At 30.7% G+C, this 22,849-nt stretch overlaps 2 protein-coding genes across 2 annotated transcripts; both read right to left on the bottom strand.

Moving 5' to 3' along the window:
* Positions 1-9,137: 9,137 nt before the first annotated feature.
* On the bottom strand, positions 9,138-9,803 carry LOC114751688 (F-box protein CPR1-like). The gene has a single exon (XM_028940356.1). It carries the CDS (start codon positions 9,801-9,803, stop codon positions 9,138-9,140), a length of 666 nt encoding a protein of 221 aa, XP_028796189.1.
* A 1,632-nt stretch (positions 9,804-11,435) lies between these two features.
* Positions 11,436-21,714, bottom strand: LOC114751686 (uncharacterized). Its single transcript, XM_028940354.1, has 4 exons — positions 21,688-21,714; positions 20,535-21,378; positions 11,949-12,076; positions 11,436-11,510 (listed from the first exon to the last, which is right to left on the bottom strand). Exons 1-4 carry the CDS (start codon positions 21,712-21,714, stop codon positions 11,436-11,438), a joined length of 1,074 nt encoding a protein of 357 aa, XP_028796187.1.
* Between the last annotated feature and the right edge of the window lie 1,135 nt (positions 21,715-22,849).

Genomic DNA, 22,849 nt, shown 5'->3' with positions numbered 1-22,849 from the left:
CAGTGGACTCAAATGAGGGTGCCCCAAGTTGCTCTTACAGTGCAAGTAATGAATTGTGGAAATGTCTTTGGAAAATTAAAGTTCCCCCAAAAGTCATCCATTTTATTTGGAGGGCTCTCAATAGTGCTTTGGCCACAGCTGATGCATTATACAGGAGGAAGTGTGCCCGTAGCCCAGTATGTGGAATTTGCAAATCACAGCAGGAAACAACAGAGCATGTGTTATTCCTATGTCCTTGGGCTAGGATGTGTTGGTTTGGTTCTCCCCTGGCTCTGATGTTTGATGAACAAGTCATGGTGAGGTTTGACAGATGGTTCGAGGGATGGATTGCTAATAAGACTGAGATTGATGAATTTAATACTGCTTTATTTGCTTGTATTTGTTGGCAGATTTGGAAGATGAGGTGCAGCTTTCTATTTGAGAAAGAGGATGTGGATGCTGTGAAATGCCTTCAAGGAGCAATCAGATTGACTAATGAATTTTGGGGTTGTGTAAGCAGAAGAAGTGGAAGACTGACGGATGTACAGAATTTTGATAGAAATTCTTTATGGCAGAAGCCGAACGAAGGTACTGTAAAAATTAACGTAGATGGTGCCTTTGATGCACAGGGTGGCTCTGCTGGTATAGGTGTGATTGGTAGAGATAGTAAAGGGAGATTTTTAGGGGGAGTAAACCTGAAAGTGGATGCTCAATCTGCTTTTATGGCTGAGTGTTGGGCCATGTTGGAAGCATTCAGGATTAAAGATCTGTTTGGCGGGGACAAGGTGATTTTAGAAACTGATTGTTTGGAATTGTATAGATGTCTGAATAATGGAGAGGTTTTGACCTGCGACTGGAGGTGTGGAGATTTATTAATGAAGTGCTTAGAGTTGGGAAGAGGTGACTGCAACTGGGTTTTGTCTTTGGTTTCTCGTAAAGGCAATAATGCTGCTGATAGAATTGCAGCTTGGGCAATGAGGGGTGTGGTACCGCAAGGGTGGATTGATACTCCACCACCCTCTCTAAGGTCAATTCTGTTGCAGGACCTGGAAAGTACTGGCTCTTCTTCGACTGATAGGAAAGGTATAGGTTAATAGGGTGCTTTTTTTCTTGACTTAGGTTGTATCCTAGGCTTCTTTTTGCTTTTCTTCTTGCTTTCTGCGTGTTGTCTTTTCTGCTTTCTTTCTGGTTATTAGTGTGTAACCTTTTTTTGAGAAATTAATAATATGGACTTGTTTTTGCTCAAAAAAAAAAAAATACTATAACACGGGTGGCCTTATTAAGATCATGGATTGAGCTATTGACATTTTTTTCCTATTTCTCTCAAACCAAACAGGTCCCGAAGTAACATACTCTTTCTTTATGTCTCAGGAAAAGAAATTATATAATACATTCTCAAAACAAAGATGTTTGTAAAAATTAAAAATATTTGCAAATTTTAATTAATTCCTAATAATCACAAAGTAAATCTTTAAATTATATTGACTTTGAACAACGTTTCATTGAATGTGTTTATTTTCCATCTAAAACTAGATTATTTAAATAAATATTTTTTTGCCTTCAAACTGATTATTTATATAAAGATTAAGTAAACAAATGTCAATAAATATGTGAAGTTTTATGAGATTTGTTAATTTGTTAATTCCCCACCAATTTAATTTAAAATTACCTTTGATTAAAAACTTAATTGATAATTGATAATTTTTAAATTTAATTTAATTTAAATTAAGGGCCTATTTAATTTTGTGATTTAAGAACAGTTTTATATTCAAAAATAAAAAAAATATGTTTTTCACTTGATTATTTACGTAATACACTCTCAAAACATACAAATATGTTTGCAAAAATTGAAAATATTTGTAAATTTTGATAAATCTAATAATCAAAAAATAAATCTTCAAATTATATTGACTTTGAATACAGTTTAATTTCACTGAATGTTTTTATTTTGTATCTAAAAATAGATTATTTATATAAATATTTTTTTGGCTTCAAACTTATTATATATACAAAGATTAAGTAAACAAAAGTCAATACATATTTGACGTTTCAGATTTGTTAATTTGTTGATTCGGTAATATTTTAATTTGATATTCACTTCAATTAAAAATTGTTATTTTTGAAATTTAATTTAATTTAAGAGACTACTAGATTTTTTTTTCATTTTAAGAACAGTCTTTTATTCAGAAAAAATAGAAAAATATGTTTTCCATCATGTATTCTAGAAGAATGAAAAATTGTACCAAAACAAAAAAAAATCAGAATATCTTTTTGATAGTTCGTTATTTGAAAAATTAGAGGAGAGTCAAAGAATGTTATATTTTCAAGCAAATAATTCTTTCACTCGCCACTATACCATTTTAGATATATTTGGAAAATAATAATTTAAGCAGATTTTTTTAGCTTTTTATTTTGAAAACTATTTCTTTTCTTCTTTTTTTTGTGAATTAAAACTATGTCTTCAAAAATTATTCTACGGAATCGTTTCATTATATATATCACAAAAACATTTCTTTTGCCAACCGCGTATTATATCTATTTGAAATTAGATAATTTTTTTTGACCAAATGAAATTAGATAATTTAAAAAATTGGAAACGGATGTTTTAACATCTTGATGAACTGACTTTGACTAATATGATCATTGAGACCAAATCCCGATTGTGGCGCAAGAACATATATTTGTAAAAGATATTTTTAACTTATTTATATATATATATATGATTTTCTAAATTGTAAAAACTTATCTTTATATGAATGCTAAATTAAATAAATGCTCATGATTAAATAATTCTATATAAGAACCGAAAAATGTGTGACTTGCATTTAGTTTGCACGTAAAAATATATGTAAAAATAGATTATTATACAAATAAAAGTTGAGCGGTTAGTTAGTCTGTGAAATTTGTTAATTCTTTTATCTGCTATTAACTTAATTTAATTTAATTTAAATTTAAGTCCGTCTCACATTTTATCAAATATATTTATTCATTGTTGATAAAAACGAATCAGATTCACCTCTCCTTAAACATTGTTTTAACTTGTATCCTTCTCTCCTAAACATTATAAATAGGTATAAATGATTAATTAGAGTTGTGCAAATTTCCTACTAAGGGAGCTTTAATTTGCGATCTCCACAAGGAAACTTGTTTTTTTTTTTTTTGGCCAAACCACAAGGAAACTTTTGAAGTCAAAGAATTTAACTTTCATCCACTTCTCATAGGTAATCCTAATTAATATGCATTTTTGGTGTTCTTTAACTTTTCTAGATGCATATTAAAACTGTATAATTTTCTTCTTATAATTTTACGGCATCGTACTTTTTGTTGTGGAAAAACTATACGAATTATTATGTTTTTGTTTTTCTCGGTATAATATTTTATTTGTGTTGAAGCTATGGTCCGAGAGTTATTATTATTTTCATCGTGTGTGTGAATATATATATATATATATATATATATAGATTTTGGGCCATAGAACGATTATATCCATACACGTTCATTATATTTTACATAAATATTGAAGTGGTTATTTATATTTGTTTAATTTATATCTTATGATTAAGATTTATGAAACATATGATCATATTGTTATTTAATTCAACTCATTGAAACGGTATGCATATGTCATATTTTTCAATCTTTTCAAACGTAAAAGTTGAACCCTACTAGAGATGAAAACCAGGTAGGTTTTGGTGAAATATGTCAGAACAGTAATCCAAGTCTGCAAAATAGGATTGAGGGAGGGCAGAGAGTCTTCTGGGGAGAGAGGGGGAAAAAATAGTCATTACTTTTAATTATAATTAACTAAATAATTATGAAAATTATTTTAAAAAAATAGTCATGAGAATAATATAAATAATAGAATTTATTAATATGTATCTGTAAAAAAAATTATATAATTTGATAGAAATATTATTTTCAAAAGTACAAAAACTCGTCTAGTATGTAGATATGCATAAACAAAAGTAGTATTAAAGTATTATATAGTCGTAAAGCTCCTGATTAATATGAAATTGAAATTGATGAGCTTACAGGTTTGAGACAACATGCCAATGGAGCTGGATATTGATGAAATCGTTGATGCACTTTATGAAGTACAACTGCTACATTATAATGCTGATGATGTGCTGGAGAATGATGTATCTATCCGACGTCTGGAAGAACAACTGTTAAACACTACGACGGATGTCGATGATGTGCCAGAGAATGATGCATATGTTCGGCATCTTGAAGAGCAACTGCTAGACGCTACAACCATCACTGCCGGCGACGTGCTGGAGCATCATGTATATGTCCGGCATCCAGAAGAGCAACATCTGGACGGCACCACCGTCATCGCCGCTGCCGCCGATGTGCCAGAGAATGAAGCAAGTCAGGCCTTAGTACCTTCCACATGCTCAAACACTTGGCCCTCCAACTGCTATTCGGAGTATCAAATCATATTGAACTCAGAGCCGCAAATGAAAATGTCACGTACTTCGGAAGAACACAACAGGTACGTACATGGACAACTTTCAATTGAATTTTTTTTTCAATTTTCTCATGTTTTTCTTTTGAGTGTTTTTGATTGAGTGAATTGTTTTATGAATATATTTGGTTATATTGCTAAGAAATTTTCGAAAAGAAAATAATAAATAGAAGAAAAAACTTTTTATTGATTTGAGAACTAGATGAGAGTGGTTTCTAGTCAACATGTTTATGTAATTGATACTTTTACAAATTTTTATTGCTTAATCAGTAGAGGTAGAAAAATGTATTTAATCCTTTTATATTGGTATATTAATGATCATAATTGCTTTTTGTTATAATAAAACTTAAAGAGGGCTCATATAGGTGACATGATGGGAATAATAAAGAAAATTACAACATCATATGGTGAGTCAATTTGACTCTTCTTGCTTTTTTAAAACCGGTAACAAACTTTGCAAGTAAAATGCTTGGAAATTCTAATTTATTTGTTTACTTAATACCATATCATTTATTATTATTCCTTCCATTCTAAAGGTGGGAAGATCTTAACTCAACCTCTTATATATATATATATATATATATAATATTATTTGTCAAATTAATTTATTTTCTTAATCATCAAACTAATTTATCTAACTTATAAACTATTGTATAGTCTAATGTTATACAAAAATATTTTAAGAAAACTATATCACTGTTATTAGAAATAAACAATTTATTTAGCTTTTATAATCTACTCAAATTTGTTTTATTTACATTATAAGCAACACGGAAGTATATAATATAACCACTAATATTTTCATGATATGCTATTCTTTTGCAGCAGACAAGTCTTACAAGGACAAGGACTAGAGATGGTGACAAATACACCAATTCAAGTATCCATTAATGCTGAGCAATACAATAATAGCAGACTAGAGATGCTGAACTCTATGGATTATATTTCTGGTTCAACTCCTCAAACTGACACTGTTACTTCAATATATCCAGTTGACCAACAAAGTCTTTCAAATATTCCACTGAATCAGTCACTACCAACCGGTCAGTTCACCTCATCAATTCCCCATAATGTTCAAGTTCATCATCAGCCCCATCCAATGAATGAATTAAACCGATCACAAGTTCCTTCAAGCTTTCCTGTTCAAATGACATCTCCAATACTGAACCAGCAGTTTAACCTGCAACAAAATATCACACAGACCACCCCTTACATGCAACCCGAAATGGTCCACTTGCAACCAAATCTAATGCCCATATTCCCAGAATTTTCATCATCATCTAATCCTTTTCATGCACATTCAACTCCTCAAAATCACATTGCTTCTTCAGTTCGTCCCATACACCAATATAATCCACAACCACATCATGATCAGTTGCTGCCACAGGCATCCCTTGAATTTTCATCGCTCTTTAATAGGCAACACTTGGTGCATCAACCTTTGTTTAACTCAGGGGCACCAAGTAATGTTCATACCGATATCAACAAGGGAAAGTCGTGGACTGAGGAAGAACACAGGTATGTGCAAGCATTGAAAATTTCTCAATTCTTTGATATTGTTTTTTTTAACATAAATAATGTCCTAATATATTTTCTCTTGTTTTCTAATTATAGGTTATTTCTTATTGGATTGCAAACATATGGGAAGGGAAATTGGAAGAAAATTTCTGAAAATGTTGTGAAGACAAGGACTCCAATTCAGATTGCTAGCCATGCTCAGAAGTTCTTCGACCACCAAATCAACAAAGGGAAAAAAAAGAGAAGAAGAAGAAGCATCCATGATATCACCAATCCTAATGTTGAACCCCAACTTCAGCATCAAAATCAAATTGTTTATTCAAGTCTTCCAATGCATCAATTTCAATCCCTTCAATCTGTAAACCCCAATAGCATATTTCTTGTATAAAGATTTTTTGTCCTCTCCAATTAGTTTTGTAATCTACAATGATTGTTTGTTTTCTTGCACTGTAGTGATTAAAATATTCATTACTTATTTAGCTCTAATTAAGGCATTCTTTCCCTCCAATAATGCTTCTCAGTCTTTTACAATCCTAACTTTCATTTTTAGTTCGATGTGTGGTAAGGTTCATGCGATTGAAGAGTTTCATAGGATTATTTTCAGACTGGAATCCATCGAAGAAGAAATATCAGTTTGGAATAAAACGAGAATGTGAGTATGGAATGTGATTAAGGAATTATAGATTACGTTTGCCACAAAGCATTGAAAATAAAGAGCAGGGATTGGGATTGAGATTGGAATTGAAAAAAACCATTAAAGAGTATTTATTATGAGTAATTATTTGCTACATAAGATTAGGCAATCTCATGTGAGTAGGATTAGGGAATATCACATCTCTCCATGATATTCCTAAGCCCCATATATATGGATTTATCTAATCCCAAGTAATAAACAATCACTCATACTAAACACTCTTTTAATATATTTTTTTTAATCCCAATCTCAATTCTTACTCTCATTTTTAATGCTTTTTACCAAAGTTTTGCCTTAAATTCTTCACCTCCTTTCATGAAACATTTACTTACTGCTGCATCTTCCAGGGAGCATAGTAATGTGGTTGTAAGGGCATTAACTCGTGCAATTAAAAATTGGCCAAGTACTTTCACAGTAGAGTTTCAAGTTATGGACATTGACGTGTCATGCACCATCCTACTTGGCAGGCCTTGATTAGTGGTGCAAGAGCTGTGCATTCAAACAATTAACTGAAACAGGACAGTGTGTCAAATTTTAACAAAAAATTCCAATGCTTCTATACTTCATTATACAAGCTGAGGAAACCAAAAATGTTGAACAAGAACACAAACAGCGTTTGGTAGAAGTTGCTCAGCACAAGAAGTGTAGCATGAGAACTCAGCCCCAGATATCAGCTGACGATTAAAATTTAATACCTCACCATCACAAGCAGATTGTCATAAGCAAGCTTTAGGTTTTAATGGTGGGAGGGGACCAAGAGGCAAATTATGAAGAAGACTTGCTTTAAGGTGGTATAAAGTGAACATTAATGTTGAGGAGAAAAGTGTGGAATTTGTGTCTCTTCTCTCTGCCACCTTCTTCTTTTCTCTCTGAATATTTCTCCTCTTCTCCCTGTAATTTCTTCCAGTAGCCTATGACTGAACATTAATTGTAAATATATATTCACCAGATTTCCCCCCATTACAGGGGTGATCATCACACAGATACGCCAGCACAAAGTGACCACAAAAGACAACAATAGCAGCACATTTAAAGCAGATATTGAATGACCAGAACAAAATTGCTTCGTTACAGACAATTGCTCCTTGCCTTCAATTACAGGCAAATGGTATTGAAATCTGATGTTAAGATATCCATATCAGTTGAAATACATGCAACGAACCACACATCTCCACATTTCATATTCAAAACCAAAAAGAAACGAGGGAACACTTTCTTAACTTTTGACTCCAAAGAGAAACAAAACAATGACTTACCTTCGTTTTATATCATTGCTGCAATATATTACAACAACCAAGCATGTGTAACAGGAACAGGTTCCAGCAAAATATATAGATTAATTTGATTTATTACTGCTCACAAGCAACATTGTCCAGCTCAGATTCCCACAAAAGTTTTATACTAAGTTCACGATAATCAGATGCCTTTTAGATTGATAACAGTAGGGTAAAAGCATGTCTCTTTTAAGTGAATTTGACTTGTGTTATAGGCAAGGGGCTTAAAAGCAAGGCTCAAATCTTAGCCACAACATAGTTAATCATGTTTCTCCTGCTAAAATGCCTTTCCTTTGGGTCTTGTGGTGATAAATCCACATCATTGATTATAACTCCCCCCCCCCCCAATAGGAGAATGAATGGTGAGATACAAATAACAAAAATTGTAGCAAGTGGTATCTTTACAAAGAAGAATATCTTCATTATTTTAAGACAGAAAATATCTAAAGAATGTATAACTAATCAAAATTTGACTGCGAGTCAAGGTTGTATGTAATACTAACTACACAAACTAGTGGCTTCAAAATTTGCTTCACTTGCTTTTCTTCCTTTTCATATAATATAAAATAATTAGTATATTACACAGACACCTAGTCCCACATAACCCACACACCAAAAACTAAATTATTACATATTCATATACGAAAGAAAACAGAACAACCTGATATTATAGATAGCTGAATATCTGTGTTCATCATTATATATAACATCTCCAAAGGGTATCAGGGATTCCACTAAAAAGGAGTAGAAAAGCAAAGCTACAATGCAATAACTAAGATTTAGCATATAAGAACTTCCATTCTGCGAATTGACTGGTATAAGGCTTTCCACGTAATCGAAAATACCAAAAAAACAGCCATGGATAATTAACATCCCTAACTCACAACTCGCTTCTGGCTTCTGATTCTTCACTTGAAGTTCACTTACATTGCAGACAATGTCATTCCCTCAAAAGGTCACTGGATGTAAATAGAATCGATGGGTGCTGCTCCTGTATTTCTTAGTCTAAGTCCATCCCTCCTCTAATTCACCTCTACCCTCCTCCGTCACCCACAAATCAACAAAAGAAGACCCAGATGTTCCCATCACAGTGACACTAATAATAGCTAGTTTGTTGTCACACGCAGTAAACTTATCATTTGATTATTATCTAAAGCAGGCGATGGGAACAAGGTGAACACTTCCCTTGCTATGTCAAAGGAAACTACCACAAAAATTTTGTCTTCCCCCACAGGTAGCTTTGATCCAGTCCAATACACAGCTCCATTAAAAGTTTTACAGTTTCCCCATAAAAAATTCGAGCTATTCGCTTCAAGTTGACCGGTTCTATTTCTTTCCATGACCCTGTGCTTAATGAGTACACTTCCACTCGATTCACCTCTGTATTAAACTGCGCAGCATAAGTTCTGACTATCTTATATTCCTTGATAACTGGACTAAAACCAAATCCTAAAGAGCAAATACCCTTAAAACCATCCATAGTTCTGCTTCTAGGAACATTTCTAACCTCTCTAGTCGCTGGATTACACAATAAAAGGGAAGAAGGAGACATAGCATACTTGTCTATTTCAACACAGAGCAAGCCATTGCTGGAACCGCTGATTTTATCACACCACAAGTCATACATTCTCAGAAATTCAAGGACTTGCAACTTGCGGTTGAGCAAATATAGATGCATCCGATGTCTTCCTTGCAAAAGCAGACAAGATTTTTTATTACTTGAATGGTGGAGATGCTCTCCGATGAAGGATGGAGTCTTGATGAGATTTTTCCATTGTTTGGACGCGCATTGAAATAGCGATTTTACAGGAAGTCGTATGAGAATGTTTGTGATGATTTCTTGGGGAAGAAATGGGGTGTCGCCGTCCATCGGTGCTAGAGCTTGCAACTTCCCTCGTTTACTTGGAGTAGTTCTCGTATGAATAAATCGTTTTTGTTTTATATTATTCCGACGTGTAAATTACATGAAAAAGTCTTATATTTAGGATGGGAAGCCTGTTATTTAGGCCAATATCTGTATATCAATAAATATTTTTGAGGGAAAAAAAATTTTTTAGCGCTTCAAGTTTAACTTAGTCTAACTTAATTTCTGAACTTTTGGCTCTCTTAAAAATCAGTCCTTAAACTTTGTTTATTTAATAATTTAATCCTTTCTATACATAATTCTATCTAACTCATCAATTACTTATCCTAATGGTACTTGACTAATCAATTCGTGGCTTCCAGCTCAGCTACTACGTATGTGAAAGATTAATTTTCCTAATATTTAAACATTACATGCTAAATATTTTATATTTGGTTAAATAAATAAATTTATTCAAGTGGTATTCTTTCTAAATATTTAAATACTTACAATTTAACTTTTAGCTAACTGTTTATCATGAACCTAAAATAATAACGAAATTTCAACGTCAAATATCAAACATGACTGATTCAAATCCGATCATATGGTTTAGGGTATCTTTTCTGTTATACTGTGCTTTACAAATTTGACTTGGTAACTAACTTTAAATTAGTTAGAGACTATGATATACTTAAATTAAAATTGATTTTAATTTTTTTGTTGCACTTATTACATCTAACTAAAAAGATAATAACATAAAAATATATCTATATAATTATTGTGTTTTAAACTATTATACGCGACTAAGAGATTATGAATATCATAAATAAATTTCATATAATTTATTATCAGTAATCTATGATATTTTTGTTATTAATTATTTGGATATCTAATTTAATATCACTATAAGAATATATCTGCTATGATTTTCATTTTCTCCCATTATCTTCTCTAATCAAGTTTTATTTTGAGTATGATTTTATAATTCTGTTAGGGAAAAAGAATGAATGCGCATAGAAATATGTAATTTATAAACTTTTCGTGAAAATGTTTATTTAATCCTTAAGGTATATTTCATTTTATTTCTTTAATTTTATTAATTTGTATGTTAGCAATTCAAATTTTAAGATTTAGTTAATTTTATGCACATAAAAATTAAATAAGTACTTACAGTTTAATTTTAAACTAATTTTTTTTATCGTTAACTTAAAAATAAATGATGAAATGTTTTTCTTTCAAATAATGAAATTTCAATATCAAATAGCATTTATGATTTATTCAAATATTTCTCTTATTTTTCTTTTATATCAAATAAATATTATTGACAGCAAGATTTTAAACACATGCCAGACATGGGCAATTGAATTATATCTCATTTTATTTTTAGAATTAGAATGAAAATCCTCGTGCGTTTTCTATGAAACAAATTTTTTTTTTACGAAGTAAAATCACCTACCATCTCAACTAACAGCTTGGTAATAAAATATCCTGTACTATCATATTATCTTAAAAATATGACACGCACTCCTTGTTAATTTTCTTTTTCATTGATCTCCCACGGAAATGGCCACTGACTTTTTTCTTTTTTTTTGTAGATCCCGAGCAGCGATACTTCAATAGCATAGTAACCCAATTTCTTCATGTATCCACATATGACATTCATAGAACATTTTTGGTGACATTGTATCCATTGATCATTGCACCAAGGTACATGGATGGCTCAAAAACGCATCCCTGTGTCCCCAAAAACACAAACGATACAATATACTACCTCCAGTCCTTAATATAAGACCCTGTTTGACTTTTATTTTTATTCTAAATATAAGAAGCCAATCTATTTTATCTCTCATATTTATACATTTTTTTCTAAAATAGCCTTTCTAACAATGATAATTCTAGTCAGTATACTTGATTAGCAAGGATATTTTAGGAAAAATAACACCCATTTAGGACAAATAACTAACTCAACTTACTTCCTTAATCTCCTCAAATTAGTCAACTAGCTCTTATAATTAGAACTGAATGTAGTATAATGATAATTACTGTGAATAAGGAGAAAAAAAATTTATGTTAAGAATACATGACCTTGTCAAGTTAACTAATAAGGAAAACGAAGTAAATCTGATGTCGAGGAATTTTGGCAGCACAACGTTTCATTAAATCTTGCTTTACCAGGAAATATAAGATATTCATACAGATCTCCAACTGAGCAGAAGAAGTAACTACAAGAAAGGGGACGTCATACAATGATTCAATTGAACCTCTCAACTTGGTTTTGTGAGACAGTCCAAATTTCCATCCTGCAAAATAACTCATTGAACATATCAGAATAATGCTCTGGGATACCTGGCAAGTGTACCGAGAGGATCTTTCATGTGCTGATTTACCTACAGACCTTGTGTCTTGATCATCTATCCTAAGTTTCTGTCTTCTTTTCTTCTTTCAAGCTTTTTTTTTAAAAAAAACTTTCAATTCCAAGAAAAAAAGAAGTCCAGAAAAATATAAGATAATCAACATACTCTAAATTTACAGAGTATGTAATGATAAAAGAAACTATACAAAAATGAAACACAAGAATCAACACAGACGATAGGATGGGTTTTCATTTTAGACAAGTGTTCACGTGATAATGAGTAACCGTCAATATCATAAAATTTAAAATTTTGATATACTTTTTAGTTTGAGATCATTGTAGATGATCAGAAAATAAAATTGAAAAATCAGTAAGTAAACAAATAATGCTCATAGAAAACACACACAGGAAGTGACAATGTCTCGAGCACATAAAAATCACTACATGGATGACTGAAAACTTCATGCCCAGATTCCAAAAACCAGATACTGTTCTGATACACCAATAGTTCGAGGAGTACATCCACTTGCAAGATAGAATAACTACTCAATTATGCATACATATTACCTGGACAAAAAGCACCAGATAAGCCACACACAAAACACCTAAATTAAATATCCATCTTTAGAAGAAAGACGAACAACCAGAACTTACAAGTGAAATAAAAAGCAAGAAACGTTTGGTACATAACATCTCAAGAGGACAGCAAGCCTTAGTACAGAATGATCTAGATTGCTGCCAACAATCTTAAGAATTAATAACGTATCAATAGTTTTGGCATTCATCGGCAGCAGAGTCATCAAATAGGAAGACCTCTTAGCTTTGTTCTCTTTTGATTTGATAGTCCTATTCAAATTAGCTTTTTTTCTCTTATATGATAGAAAGTTTGGGTTAGGTCTCATGTTTGTTGTTTGTGGCCCATTTTAGAACATTAGCAGAGACCTCATAATAGAAAAATTAGCCAAACATGCTGCTCCTGGCCTCTTTCGCATGATTGAGATGACCAGGGATGAGCCTTTAGTGCTTGTAGAGGCCAGCGATAACTTGAGTGGTGGGTTCTAACTCACATATCCTGAAGATCTTACAGTTATTTCCCTAACTGCTACTTATGTTCAAGCCCTTACAACTCCTAAAATCAGACTCAAAGTCCTGGCAAAGGAATATGAAGCTTTAATGAGTACAAAACATTGGTCCCATGCACGTTCATTCAACTGAAACTAAATATATTGTTGGGTGTAAATGGGCTAATAGAGCTAAAGAAAATCAGGATGGAACAAGTAACAAGGCCAGATTAGTGGAAAAAGGTTTCCATCAAACAGATTGTTGCCAGATTACTGACTCGTGTGGCTCCATTGATTTCGTTTGAAGCGGTTAGTCAATTTCACATTCACCCGATCTCCAAGACGGTTATTATCGTATCTTCCCATTCTCATATGTATTTTAAATTTTAAAGTAAAGAAAGCTTAAAATCGTACAACTTACCTAGTTGACAAATAAATCTCCCATTATTTAGGATCATGATATCTTACTTTTTTTTTTTTTTTGCAATTTAGTTTTCTTGAGTCCACAAATACAATCATGAAATTTGAATAAGAATGATGATTATAATTCAATGAATGGCATTAATATTTAAATATTATTTTCGTTTATAATAATATTATTAAAAATAATTCAAAACTTTATGTGAACGCAACTTCTAAATAAAAAACATCGTATATTAAGTAAGAAATAAATGAAAATGAAGGGAATGCGAGGGTAGATACGACGCTGAAATTCAGGCGGGATCTTCTTCAACGCATATACCAATAATGATCTATTATTGCTTTTTTATGGCAGACGTTTGGATGAAAATCAACTGATCGGCTGAGAATCCGTGGTTACAACTTACAACTTTGACACGAGCAAGTGTGTATCTCGACGGCATTGCCTTTTTTAAAATATGAATATAAACGAAGTAATAAAAGGCTTACTGTGTATGAGAACAAACTTGCTTTGGTTATTGTTACTGAATCTTATATGATTCATTTGTGGGTGATGGAGGAGGATACATGTGCATCAAGGGGAAGATGGATTTGGACTAAAAAGTATACTGCTAGCACCCTTTGTGACCAGTTATGTCCACTCGCGTTAAATCCAGTGACTATTTGGAAGAATGAGATTGTCTTCCGTCCTTTTTATTTGAATGGGGATGATGATGAAAAGAAAAGGTTGTATCTGCTCAATCTCACTACTAATGAGTTTAAGAGGTTTAGAATTAAATGTGGCCCCGGCCTTGTCCATGGTAATTTTAATCATGTGGAAAGTCTTGTATCAGTTGGCAACATCAACGATAAAGAACCTTACTCCTAAATTTTACTTCGTTTAAACACTTTTGATGGAAATAAATTCAAATTAATTTCTCATTTTGTATCTATAGTTGTTGAGTCCTTTTGGTGAAATTGTGCACTATGATACTCCTCTGGTCCTAAATATAACACTATTTTCATAGTAAAACTTTGTTTAAACACTTTCTCCATTAGCAGTAAAACTTTCACCATATTTAAGTTTCACAACCCCTAAGTTCCCAACCTCTACCTCCTTCCATGACCTTATATTTAATGAAAACCCTTCTACCTTATTAACCATTTCATCATCTGCAGAAACAAAAAGTTTCACTATGTTGTAATCATTAAGAATTGGATTGAACCCGAATCCTACATGAACTCTGTACTCCTAAATCTTTCAAGGTATCGGGGCACTTGTTAGACTTGTCTACTCACCGGATTATACAATAAAAGGGAATGAAACTTATGATTGGAAATGAGGCTCCTGACTTTGAACTTAGAATTCTCAACAGTGATCTTATGAAGTTCCTGGATTTCCATCTCGCCATAGAGCAAACAATAGTGACAGAGATCACATGGGATCCAACATTTTAAAAGAAGAAAAGGGTTTCGATGACTAGAGTGATGCAAGTGGTCTACGATGAAACAAGGGATCTGAAGAGATTTTTCTAATCTTTGCATACACATTAAAATCGGAGTAGTAAGGAGTAAGGACTTTACCGGAAGCCCTATGAGAATGTCTTTGACTATTTCTTGTGGAAGAAATGGCGTACGGCCATCCATTTCTATCTACTTAACGTGCTCCAGATTTTGATTAGACCGGATTATTGTTTTTCGGGTCATTAAAATTGTGATTGCACCAATCGTTCTTTTCAATGAGCACTTTATTGGGAACAACTAGATTAGACTGATTATCAAATATATGTTGATTTGGATAAAGAAAAAGAGGTTTTAATTGTTCAAAAAAAATGGTGCAATAAATATAAAATGCAAAGAAGTAAATCTTTTTTGTTTTTTAAATAAATAAAGGTATGTTTTGGATTAAAAGGAAGGTATGATAGGATAGACTCTTGATGATGAAAACTCAGATATTATTGCTTTTAAATTGATTGGGAGTTTTCAAAATCTCTAAGTCTGATAAAAGCCCCAGGTGATCACTTGGATTCAATGCTTTAATTAATGAAAACTCACTTTAATCAAAGTTGATTGACATGTCTTAAAACATTGTTAAAAACCACTAAGAGATTTGTAAGACTTGATTTAGGATTTGTAAATCTTGTGTTTAAACTATTGCAATGTAATTAGATTGGATGTTGTTTAATGTTGAAATATTTATATGAATATTTTAGTTTTGAATTCTTGTGGTCAGTTGATTGTCAGTGATTATTGATTATTATTTTGTTTACTTGGCATTTTGTGGTTGTTAATTGACAATATGAGGACACTATCATCATCCATTCATTTACACTCTAAGTGGTTGTTCACTGCCATAAAAAAACAGTTGATTAGCAACGGAATTTGCGACAAAAACAAATTTCATTGCTAATTTTTGACGAAATTTGTGATGGAAACAAATTCTCTCGTTAATTTTTTTGATGGATTAGCGATGGAATTTCTATCTGTCGCTAAATTCCGTAGCTAATCCGTCGAAAAATCCGTCAATAAATATTTAGCGATGGAATTTTTTCATTAGAAATTTCCGTTGCTAAATTGTTTATCACATAAGTTTTTGTCACTAATTCTGTCGCTAATTCTATTCTGTCATAATTTCATCGCTAATCCATCACTAATTTTAAATTTTATTATTTTAAATTATAATCTTACAAAAATTTATATAATAACAATTAAGAATATAATCATTTAAAACCATTTTTAATTATAAAATAAATTGATATATTTGTGGAGTTGGTGTTAATGAAAATATCGTCATCATTCATATTATCATTATGTATATATTGAAAATAAAAAGACAATTTTTTAGAAAACTTGTTTATATTTTGTTAAAATAAATTCCTCTTGATTATTAATAATAATTAAAAAAATATAAGAAGAACATTAATAACTTTCTTATACAAACTAATATATTGAAATATATAATATTTTATCATCTATACAATATATTGAAATATATAATATATGATAGAAATTCAAAAACAAAATAAATTTATATGAACGCAAACTAATATTAAATTGAATTTTGAATTTCAATCATTAAACAATAAAATTTAATTATAATATAATTAATACCCATGATATAGATTGATTTTGGTCTTCAATACAAAAACAAGCGGTATATATAAAGAATTTTAAGAAAATAAATTACATAGTATATATATATAAGTAAGAGAATGCTGATTATCATAATCTATTCAAATCATTTAATTTTTTATATAGAATAATTTATTAGATTTTATTATAGTAGTTATTTTTTGAATAATAAGATTTTTTTGACTAATTGTAAATGATTTTTTTCAAATATATAAAACACATTAGATAATATAATATAACATTAGATAATATAACATAATGTAATATAATACATATATAATCAAATTGTTATCTTATCAATGTTAATTAAAAACTAAATTTAAAAAATATTTATAAAAAATTATGTATGATTTAAAATTCAAAATTAGTATCGTTAGAAATTAGAATTATATTAAAAATATTTACTTAAAAATTAAACATTATAAAACAAATATTTTAAAAAAATTTTGATTAAAATAGTTATGATTAAAATTATCATATAGTATATTTTTAAATTATCATATAGTTATGACTAAATTGTATATCTTATCAATGTTAATTAAAAAATAATTTTAAAAAATATTTATAAAAAAATTATTTATGATTTAAAATTCAAAATTAGTGTCGTTAGAAATTAGAATTATATTTAAAATATATATTTAAAAATAAAAAATTATAAAATAAATAGTAAAGCAAATATTTAAAAATTGTTTTTTCATTGAAATAGTTATGATTAAAATTATCATATAGTATATTTTTAGTTTTTAATAATATATATGTGTATAAAATTATTTGTGTAAAATAATATTATATATTTAATTTTACATAATAAGTCAACAGGTTCATTGCAGCTCAACTCATAAAGCTACACGCGCGCACAGAAGAGGTCCTGGTTTCAAGCCATGAAGAATTCACTTGGAGAAATGAACTATGTAGTGGTAACATGTGACAGGTAAAGGTGAGGTGGCAGCACAAGTGGAGGTGGTCATCGATATACTTTCTATAAACTTCCAAATTCAAAAATTCTATTGTCTTACAAAAAGATGACCTTATCTATAGTAAAAAAAGCCTCCATCTAATAAACAAAGTTCCCTTAGAAACATAAAACATCACTATAGTAATTATTATCTCTTGGACCAAACCCAAAATCCAAAAAGCAATTAACCTCAATTTTTAGAAGTATTGGTTGAACTTTTCTAATTTGTATTGCATACTAAGAAAGAGGATATGTGAAACCTATCATCACCGATTTTCAAACATATCAAGCCATTAGTAGAACCAATTATGCAAGCTTTCATTGAAGGATTTATTAACAGGATTTGAAGTACATCGAGTTGATCGTAGTCACTAAATATAGATAAATATATTTGGTAACAACATTTTAGAGGAGGAGAAAAGGATTTTGTTGAGTCCATTTGAAATGTTCTTGAATCAAGTTTGAACCCCTGATGACACATATTCATCTTTGCACATATATTACAATTGTATTAACAATTCGATTGATATTTTTTTTTAAATCTCAATTAATATATAATCAGGAAGATCAATTAAGATATTGTCAAGTAAAAGTGATGTAATACTTGTTAAAAAAAATATAAGATTGTAACATTGTCACTATCATTAAAAAATTTTATTGTGTTTTAATATTATTTATTAAACTAATTTTTTGAATTTAATAAAGTAAATTTTTTTTGTGTTTTAATATTATTTAATAAACTAATTTTTAGAGGGTATTAGATTGTATTATGATGTTGTAATTATCCATACTTATTAGAGCTCTGATTATGCTCTGATACCACTTATTAAGTTTCGATACCATTTTTTAAAATTGAAAAAAAAATTATGTTTTTAAAAAATAAAATCATTAAGTTATATTAATATTGGATCATCTTTGCCTATCATTTTCATAAGAAAAATATATATTAAACCTGACACGTCCAGGGCAGTCCTGGCCTATCCTGAACTGGTAGCCCTGCGCTCACAAACAATTATCCTGCTTTGCTTGTAGGATAAAGCTAGGAGAAGCGGAAGGAGCGGCCCACACGGCGACCAACGATACCAACCTTGCAATCAATCAATTCATTTTTAGTAGTGATCAGATACAGCAGAATTGTCAGATCAATTTTCAATCATAGGCTAACATCTATTTCTTTCAACGACGACACTAGACTTTCAACGGCGTCAAAAATGTCGCCACTAAAAGTCAACTTTCTGTGGCGACTTTTCGTTTCGCCGTTGTACGCTTAATTAGACTAAATTATACAATGTAGCAATAAGTTTAATAAAAAATTTTATCTTGTAATAAAAACATTAAAAATTGTAGGAAATGATAAAAATATGTAGAAATTTTTTGAACATCTCTTCTAAATATTTGATTATTTTGCTGGAATTTTTTGTGAGTTGAGTAGAGATGCATAACATTGAGGCTCATGCCTTTTTTTTTATAACTAAAAGAATTAAATTTTTAACTCACTGTCAAATAAAAAATTTTAAAATTTTTGTTTTACAACATACAATTGTAGTGAATGACTAAAACTACTAATATTTATTATGCAGTAAGTTTATCAGTTAGCAGCAATTCAGTAATTTTTTAAAATTCATATTTTGATATTTAGTTATTTTAAATAATTGCAAAGCATTACACTTTTTAAAATATTTTCTGAAGAAATTTTCATGAAAAGTGAGAATTTTAAAAATTTTTAAAGCAAATTTTCTGTTAAAAAATGTCATTAGAATTTAGAAGAATCAGAAATTAAAATTTTTTTCAGGAAAAATTGAAATTTTATACCAACTATATCTGTACAATAATTCATTTTTTTTTTAATTTCAATTTGAGAAAGCATGCGAAACTGTGAATGGAAATCAAAACTTCTATTTTTATGGGGGAAAAAAACAAAGAACAGAAAATATTATCATCGTCCCAACTCATATAGCTGTTCTTTCTGTACATATAATTAATTATATTTTTTACTTTAAAAATCACAAAAATTTCATGGGTTGTTTGACACAGTTGATATATTTTATTTCTTAGTCGGCTTTTGACTTTATACTTGGCCCTCTAAAAACTGAAAAATGTAATAAGATAGTAATTTAAATAAAATATGTATATAATAAATATGAGTCAAAAGATAAAGACCACAATACTCTAAACTAAATTTTACCCATTATAACGCGTGGCAAGATCTAGATTTTTCATTTCAAACTATTTTGTTATGCAGTAAAGCCATTTCTAATAACTTTTCTTCAGATTTCATTTAAGATCATGAAAAAATATGTCTGGCTGGAATAATGATAAAGAAGTTTAATTTCTTGTTTTTTTTTTAAATTCCATACACATATATACTGCCTCTAGTTCTAAATATAAGAAATAATTGGAGATTAAATTTATCATCAATATATTACCTCAACCAACAAATTTCTAACTTTTTTTCAGAATATTTTTATTGATTGTAAATGGTTTGTGCCAAGAGGTAATTCCAAGAAACATGATTAGATAAAAATAATTTAGAAAAATTAATACATATTTATTTTAAATAACCAATTTAATTAATTTTTTAAGCTCTTCATATTAGTCATTTAGCTAAACTGGAGGCAGTTCTTCGCTTCAGTTTCACCAGCGAGAGAGGGGACGTTTAGCAGCCACCAAGAGGTATAAAAATAAAAGTTGAAAATGCTGTGAAAACCGAGAGTGAACAAGTCGGGGAATGTCGGTGGGGAAAAAACATCAAAAGAGCTTAGCAAAATAAATATGCAACATAATAATTTAAAATCTAGGCTCTTCAATGTGAATGTTGTGAATTAAGACGAAGCTTTCTACATAATTTAAAACATTACCAACGCTGCGTCTGCATGTAGTTGACATCTTAATTTCACTAGTAGAGAGATCAGACAAAGATACGACAGCTTCATGTCCAGGTGTGCAAGTCTCATATAATCCATGGTACTCAGAAGTAAGATCGAACACATATAGAATATTTGTTAGCTCACCAGTCTCAGCTTCAAGTCTAGGCATTACAACATCATGCCAGACTACTTCGTTCCTCCAAATGGTCACTGGCCTTAGCAAGCGTGGAAAAGGACCTATACTATGTGTCTTAGTCCACTTCCATTTTCCCCTTGATATACCACTTGTACACTCTTCCATCACCCACAACTCAATGAAATAAGCTGAAGAGAGAAAAAGCAGAGCGAGTTTGTTTTCAAATATACTAAGTGTAGAAAGCAAACTAATGAATAAAAGAGGCTTTGCTATCAATGAGAACACTTCTATTGCTAGATCAAATGAAAGTATCATGTGAGATATCCCAAGCCAATACATAACTCCATTGGCAGTGACAGCTTCTCCGCCATGAGTAACGCTCACGCCCTGTAAATTTTCAAATTCAACTTCCTTCCATGACCCCGAACCTAATGAATACCCTTCCACCCCATTAACATTCTGAGACTTGTTAACGTGAAGTTTTACAATTTTGTAATCGTTAACAATTCGACGGAACCCAAATCCACAGAGGCAATCACACTTAAAATTGTTAACAGATCTGGGCACCTGCCTGATCTCTCGGGTCGCAAGATTCCACAGTAAAAGTGAAAGAGGAGAACTAACATCATCAACAATTTTGAAACAGAGCAGGCCATTGCTTGAATCAATGATCTTAACCCCATCGACGGCCACAGGTGCCTTTATACGTTTAAAGATTCGAATGCCGCAATGGCTCAAATATAACGGCAAGGGATTATCATTGCCATACCGAGGCCATAGAAGAAAAGTTCTTTGATTACTAGAGTGCTGGAGGTGGGCTTCGATAAAAGAAGGGCTTTTTGATGAGATTTTTCCAACGCTTGCACACACATCGAAATCATAAAATGCATCTTACAGTAAGACGTTTGAGAATGTTGGCGGTGATATCATCGGGAAGAAATGGATTGTCGCCATCCGTTACGGCCAAGAAGGAACGATGAATCACATAGAAAAACGCCGGCAAGGGACCATTAGGGCTTTCGGGATTCCATCCATTATACTATCTCCGGTTCTAATTATAAAAGTCAGTTGACTAATTTGAAAAAATTAAGAAAGTAAATTGAGTTAGTTATTTGTCTTAAATAGGTATTGTTTTTCCTAAAATATCCTTACTAATCAAGTGTATTGATTAGAACTATCATTGTTAGAAGAGCTGCTTTGAAAAAAAATGTATAAATATGAGAGACAAAGTGAATTGGAGTTTTATATTTAGAACCAAAATAAAAGTTAAACAGGATCTTATATTAAGGACCGGAAGTAGTATTTATAATACCTCGCTACTAGAAGCTTGTGCTCAATATAAATATATATAAATATAGAAATCCAGTTCACTTTATTTTTTTAATAAGTATTTTATTTAAAAATTTTATTAAATAATAATTCTAACTAATATATATTATTAATACAATTATTTTAGAAAAAATAACACTTTTTTATAACAAATTTTCTAATTTATTTAAATTAATCAATTAATTCTTATATCAAACATTAAGAGTCTATTTGGCTTAATGAGAAGGAAGGGAAGGGATTTTAATGGAGCGGGGGAGAAAAGTGGAAGGATTTTAATATTACCTTGTTTGGATTTATAAAAAGGGAGGGGAAGGGAGAAGTTTTAATATTATCTTGTTTGGTTCATGAGGGGACGGGAGGAAAAAAAATTTTAACATGAACAATTTTACTCTTATTTTATTTAAGATATAGGCATAACAGTTACAACATGACAAAATATTGGTATAATGGTTACAACATAATAAAATATTGCACAATTCCTCCAAATCCTTCCAATTTTAGAGGGGAGATTGAGGAGGGGAGGAGAGGGAATTTTTTTTAAAATTTTCTCTCCACTCCTAAAATTTATGTGTTGCCAAACAAGAAAAAATAATTAAAATTCTTTCCTTTTCCCTTCCCGTTCCCCCCTCCCTCCCTCATACGAAACACACCCTAATGATAGTATATAGATATAAATATTTCCAAATTCCAGCGCCTGCGCTGCCCGTTTTCAATTACTAACAGTAACGGGCTCTGTTCTAATTTTAAGCAGTAGTTAAAAGAAAAGTCTTAAAATGTCTATACATATCATAAAATCTCAAATAGTGGATTTTTTTTTCAGATCTAAACTAAAGTAACATTA

Source organism: Neltuma alba, unplaced genomic scaffold (genome assembly GCF_004799145.2).
Source record: "Neltuma alba isolate B1F8T4 unplaced genomic scaffold, ASM479914v2 tig00007021_pilon, whole genome shotgun sequence".
NCBI classification, from domain to species: Eukaryota; Viridiplantae; Streptophyta; class Magnoliopsida; order Fabales; family Fabaceae; genus Neltuma; species Neltuma alba.
This window is presented reverse-complemented; position numbering and strand designations above follow the sequence as displayed.